Source organism: Pyxicephalus adspersus, chromosome 6 (genome assembly GCF_032062135.1).
Source record: "Pyxicephalus adspersus chromosome 6, UCB_Pads_2.0, whole genome shotgun sequence".
NCBI lineage: Eukaryota > Metazoa > Chordata > Amphibia > Anura > Pyxicephalidae > Pyxicephalus > Pyxicephalus adspersus.
This window is the reverse complement of record NC_092863.1, coordinates 25,189,918-25,196,045: the sequence shown is the minus strand read 5'-3', so window position 1 is coordinate 25,196,045 and position 6,128 is coordinate 25,189,918. Positions and strand designations below refer to the sequence as shown.

Genomic DNA, 6,128 nt, shown 5'->3' with positions numbered 1-6,128 from the left:
GGCATAGGACACTTGTGGCAAAATACATAGAATAGAAAAATTGGATATACTAACGGGGCAGGCATTACAAAGTTGTAACAAATAATTGGAAGAAGGTAGAACACTGAAAAAATAAGAGGTTGCTGATTACCCAAGGCATAAACAACTGGAAGCACTAAATTTGCCGTGTTTTGCCACACTCCCTTTTTTACCACCCGGCTACAGCTTCCTACCACCCGGCTGAAAAAAATTCCTGGGGAGAACACTGCAGAATCTTTTTTTTTCTAGATTTTCCTCCTTTAAAATTGGGTGCGTCTTATATCCCGGAGCGTCTTATACGGTGAAAAATACGGTAATCAATAAAAGACACACTTGGGGCAAACTAGTGTATTACAATCTGTTTTTTAACCACCAATAAAAAAAAATTATTTTCTATTTGTTCAAGGAAGTTTGATTATTTAATGCTGCTTTCCGACTAGAATGTAACAACCCAACTGAAGGAGATATGTCCCAATGGAGAGTTGTGATATTATTCATATACTGAATCGCCCCTGACCAAATTTGTTCCATCTGAGGGCACAACCATATCAAATAAAAGATCAGGTTGAGGTGCAGAACACGTCACTAGTATGATGAAAGAGGCTTGCTAAAGTTGTATATCTGGTAAGTTGACCCCAAGATAACATTGTGAAAATTACAGTTTAAGCATTGATATTCTAGATCATTGCCCCCTCAAACTGAAAGTTTGAAAGCCCCAAATTTGAAAGCCTTGCTCCAGGCGCTTAACATGTGTTTGATGAGTAGTAGTAGCAAAGTTTGGAAGGGGTATATTAATTTTTGCAAAACTCCTCATTTTAAATCATATGACAGCCAACCAGAAAAGACATTAGAAGTTCCTGTCGATGGTTTAGTTCTGAGAGGATTACCAAGTATGTAATATAATGACATTTGATTGCAAAACTACTGTCATGGCTCCACCGGGCAGAGTGGTGGACCCTTCTGTGTCACCAGCCCAGTGGGTAGAGACATGCAGGAGGCACAGAGTCTAAGCAACAGCTCAGTTTTCTTCAGAGCCTTTGGAGATAAGGATGATGTGTGGCAAGCAACTGCCAGGTTGCGGCCCCCGTGCCTGCCAAGGCAGGTGATTGATAACTAGCAGGAACAAAGCGTGGTGCAGGAGTGAGACAGAGAATGGCCAGACAAACAAAAGGTCAGGGCAGGTAGCAATCAGGAATAGTCAGGAAATAAGCCGGGGTCTGTACACGAATAATTCAGGAACAGGAAGCACAAACTGGAACAACAGAAACCTGGGAGCAGAACCAGAAGGAACTTCTTGTTCAGGCAGCTTCCTGTTGCCAGTCACTTCCTTATAAAGGGAAGGTCATGCGAAAGATGAGGCTATGTGACCTGCAGACATCCTAACCCACAACCAGAGGGAGTACTGGAGAGGGGCCAGCAGGTGGAGTGCGTCTGAGGAACACTCTAGTTCTCTGAGGCAAAGGGGCAGCTGACAGGCAGTTGGCAAAGCCCAGGAACCTTTGGGAAAGGTTTAAGTCCAAGTGGTTGTGGCCAATAAAGTACTGCAGAAAGTTTGGCAGGGTTGATCCTCAGACCCTCAGGTGAAAATGTTTAACTGCGAAATGGGACTTCAGAAAGTTAAAATAGACATTTCTTTTGCTTTGCATAAAGTCCATTGTTCCGAAATTGCTGAAGGACTGTCCAGACATGGTTGCGGTCTGTTGGCAGATCCTTGAAATAAACCAAAATGTCATCCAGGTACACAACCACACTGCATTGTAGAGTCCAAACGGCATTAGCAGATATTCGTAGTGGCCATCCCGGGTATTGAAGGCAGTCTTCCACTCATCACCTACTCGGATACGAATTAAATTGTAGGCACCTCATAGGTCAAGCTTGGTGAAAACAGACGCTCCCTGGAGTCGATCAAACAACTCCGAGATGGGAGGAAGCAGATAGCGGTTTTTAAAGGTAATTTTATTTAGGCCCCTGTAATCTATACAGGGATGCAGGGAACCATCCTTCACAACGAAAAAATATGACTTGCGAATGAAGTCTCTCTCCAAACTCTCTCTCTCTCTCTCTGGAATATACTCTGCCATAGCATTGGTTTCTGGCAGGGAGAGAGGGTAAACTCTGCCCCGTGGAACCAGGGACCAGGTCTATAGCATAGTCATAAGGACAATGAGGTGGTAGAGTCTCAGCCTGCTTTTTGCTGAAGACATCCGCAAATTACCAATATAGTCTTGGTGGGCCAGGAACTTGAGAATCGGCTGATGAACAAATTTGCCGTGCAGGAAGAAATCTGGGGAGACACTTCTGAAGGCAGGTAGAACTCCATGAAAGGTTGTCTCCAGAGCTCCAATCAATGACAGGAGTTTTCTGAGCCAGGGTAGCCCAAGCAAAACAGGATATGTGACTTTGGGGATAACCAGGAAGGATATAGTCCCAGAATGTAGGGCCCCAAGATTCTTATTCAATGGAATGGTAGAATGCTGGATACTGCCTGGCAGGACTGCCCCATTTATCACAGAGACCACTAGGGGTTTTGATAGGGGCACCACAGGAATATTGTACTGAGAGACTAGGTGCTGATTAATAAAGTTCCCAGCAGCACCAGAGTCCAGAAAGGCTTGCGACCAGAATTTCAGGTTGTTACAAGAGATCTCTACAAGGAAATGTAATCCTGGAAGGTGGAAAACACCCTTCTAATTCTTGTAGGCACTGAAGTTTAGGGGCTTTCTGTGAGCAGTTTAACTTGTGGCCTGGTGGAAGCAGAGAATTTCTGAGGTTGCAGAAGAGGCTCGGCCAGGTTCAAAGAGAAAAGTATTAAAGTCTCCCAAAATAGGATTACCCTTTTCCCAGAGGGGTGAAGCCCAAGCAAGGGCTTACCCTGCCAACAAGGAAATGAAAAAAGCCACCTTTGTTCGCTCTGTAGGAAAGTTCCTGGGCTGCAATTCAAACTGAAATTGGCACTGATTATTAAATCCTCGACAGAGCTTGGGGTCACTGAAGTAGCGAGGAGGAGTGGGGATCTGGAGCATAAAGTAGGGTGGCATGGAGGCTGGGTCTGGAACAGGAGTCACAGGAGCAGCAACAGAGGTAGAGGACTGAGCGATAGCAGAGGAGTTCATTAAGGCGTTCGTCATACCTTTGGAGAAAGCCCACAAAAGTTTGTTGAGACTGTAGAGCCACATTAGTGTATTTGTTTTTTTTACTTAGGATTTGTTTTAAGTTGTTCTAAGCCCTTTTTGCATTCTGCATGCATATTATTATGCATTGTCCATACATAAACAAAAGATGAACTTCACACAATCTAGTAAGAGGGTGATTGAGTTTCCCAGCAAAGCCTCTGACCCCTTGTTGTGGGTAGTGTCTCTATAAACCCCAGACAATGCTTGCTGTAGCAGCTGAACATGTAAACAACAACATCTCGTGATCATTCTTACCCTGAGTCTATAAATGGTGATGGTTTCAATGGTAAAGTAGCAGAAGGATAATAGACCAAAACAACAGAAGGAACATCTTGTTTGCTACTTCCTTAATTTAACTTCTTGTTCTTGGCTGATTTAGCCCCCCTGGCGATAATTCTGAGTGTTGCCCGAGGGGGAAATTTCATTACAAAAAGTGGAAACCTGAGCCACACTAAGGGGTTGAATTGAGGGTTTACCTGGTCCTTAAGAGCCCGCGTGTTCTCCAGCGATACGGGCCCAGCATCTGTATCCACTTGGTGATGCCAGTCCGGCTTCTGCGACCTGTTGGCGATGCCCGGCATCTGGGTCCCCTGGCTTCACATCCTGACATGTGAACATTGGAGACGTGAGGCTAGGGGATGCAAAAGGCGGGCATGCGACAAGTGCGGGCGGTGTGTGTTGGGGGGCAGGACCGTCAGAAAATTTAAAATTAGAAGTATTTTTAAATATTTAAATTTAAAAATACTAAATTAATCATACTGCCAGATAGGTTAAGCATCAGTGTGGAAAGTTAGAGCAGGGAGATGGTATTGTGGACAGCTAAAGAAAGCAGGCCTCATTAGAGATCACAAATTCATGTCTATCATTTCCGGACCCAGAACCGTAAGTCACAAAATTACTTTTTTTCTTTTTCAAGTTGTACCCTTTGATGTTACAAAAGCAAAAATAGCAGTCATTGCAAGCCCCCCCCCCCCTCCTCCCCCAAACTATAGGCACCTTAAAATGAAAAAATGAATAGATTTCTTTTTTCCCAGGGACCACTGTCAAAAGCTTTTTTACGCATATACACGCAAGACTTGTAACAACCTAGAGTAGCCATATTCATGAAAGATCATCAATTTGGCTCTTGTTCCTTTATCTTGAACAATGTCTTTGAATGTATTAACAATTCCTTTGTCCTATTTATTGCTCTTTCATGCTAGTTTAAAAATTGTTTAGAAACGATATCAACCATCAAGGAACAATAAGGGATGGTAAAGAATATATGGTAAAATTTGTGGAAAGACCTTCCTGATGTAAAAAATGGATGGAGCATTAATAAATTGTTGTATAATAAACTATTTCATTTTTATTCATAAAATACTTCCATTTTTAGGACCAAATTTAAGCAGGGTATATGACTATCTTACAACTTCATATTAAAAATTCCAATTAGTAACTGATTATCCATAGGTGTGTATCAAAATATGAAATTTTAGTAAAAAAAACAATTATTTCTTTGCAAGATTTTACCTGAGGAAGACCTGTCAGGATAGCACCTCTGCTAGGAGAGCAGCTGCTTACAGAGGTGAATGCATTCTTGAAAATAAGACTCCTTTTGGCCAGCTCATTTATGTGTGGAGTTTGAATGGCTGAGTTGTTATATATACCAGTCTCAAAGCCAGCATCATCACCTTGAAACAAGTAAATACAGGGTTAAATCCACAATCATGTAACACCAGACCATAACAAAGCATGCAATTCTAAAAACAAGGCTTTACAATACTGGTGTTTCTAAGCAGTGTGATATTGTTCCAGCCCTGGAACACATTACAAAAGCAAATAATTTGATCATACAGGTCTCATTTTCCAACAAACCTGAAACAATTAATAAAAAAACTAGGATAATTACTAGTTTTTGTAAACACATGCAGATTCACAAAATCTTACAAAACACTGGTACATATTGATTCATGACCCAATTTTCAAAAAATACATTGATGAAAATCTCTTTGTTGTATATAGACTTGCTAGGTTATTAAATATAGAATTACGACTATTCACTACCTAGGGTTATCAAGAACAGATCCTTGCCAGGATAAATTGAAGGCACTTTTAGATGCAAAAATTGTCAGCAATGCCAGTTTTTATTTACTAATCATAATAAAGTATAATACCATAATACAGGGGCTTCCACCCAACTACAATTTCTTACCAACCGACTGAAAAAAAATTACAGAGTTGAAAACTGTAATATATATTTACCCAATACCACACTTCAAACCATGTCAATTAGTCATGGTTTACCACCTATAAGAAGGAATAAGCAGGGTAAATTTACGCTTACAGCCAGATACGCCTCATAAACTGTATTGGTGCCAACATGGTGGTTTCTTGCATAGGACAGGAAGTGCTAGAGCATAGAATTGGGAATTGGTGCCATTTACAATTTTTCAAGTTCCATCCAATGGCTGAATGACTGCAGGGTAGACCAGAAAGAAGGTAGTTTAAGATGTGTATCAAAGTAATATTTGAGTATATCAGTTGCCCCTAGGCCTCCTGCACTACAAAGTGAGCATAAAACAGTCTACCGACCCAGCATCTGTATCCAGATGTCTATTGTAGCCCCAGATATAATTTATTATGGATGCCTGTAGTCGCTTAAGCATCTTCAGTGGTATGGGTACCGTAAGAAAGACATCTATATCAGTGCTATGCGCCCAAAAGGGTTCCTATCTCTCTGAAGAACGGGATATAACTGCTTTTATAAATATATAGTGCTTGATAAGCTGTAGTGAGGTAAATTTCTAAGTATTTGAGCAAATCAGTTTTCCAGTGTTAGGCATATTGTCATTGGAGTTGTTGAACAGGGGTTGTCAGTAAATTGATGGGAAGGGCTTCTGTTTTAGTTTAGTTATTTTGTAACCAGAGAAGACGCCATACTCATTCAGTACCTTA

The 6,128-nt window shown here is 41.4% G+C and overlaps 1 protein-coding gene across 9 annotated transcripts in view; it reads right to left on the bottom strand.

The window, feature by feature from the left end:
* The window catches only part of SGSH (N-sulfoglucosamine sulfohydrolase), a 79,984-nt gene that overhangs the window by 67,825 nt on the left and 6,031 nt on the right, over positions 1 to 6,128 (bottom strand). For all 9 annotated transcript variants that reach the window (XM_072414959.1, XM_072414952.1, XM_072414953.1 and 6 more), the window contains exon 2: positions 4,704 to 4,864. Coding sequence is in view for 7 of the 9 variants with exons in the window: in XM_072414952.1 (XP_072271053.1) it covers positions 4,704 to 4,864 (161 nt within the window). In the remaining 2 variants the exon portion in view is untranslated. The remainder of the gene's footprint in view (positions 1 to 4,703; positions 4,865 to 6,128) is intronic.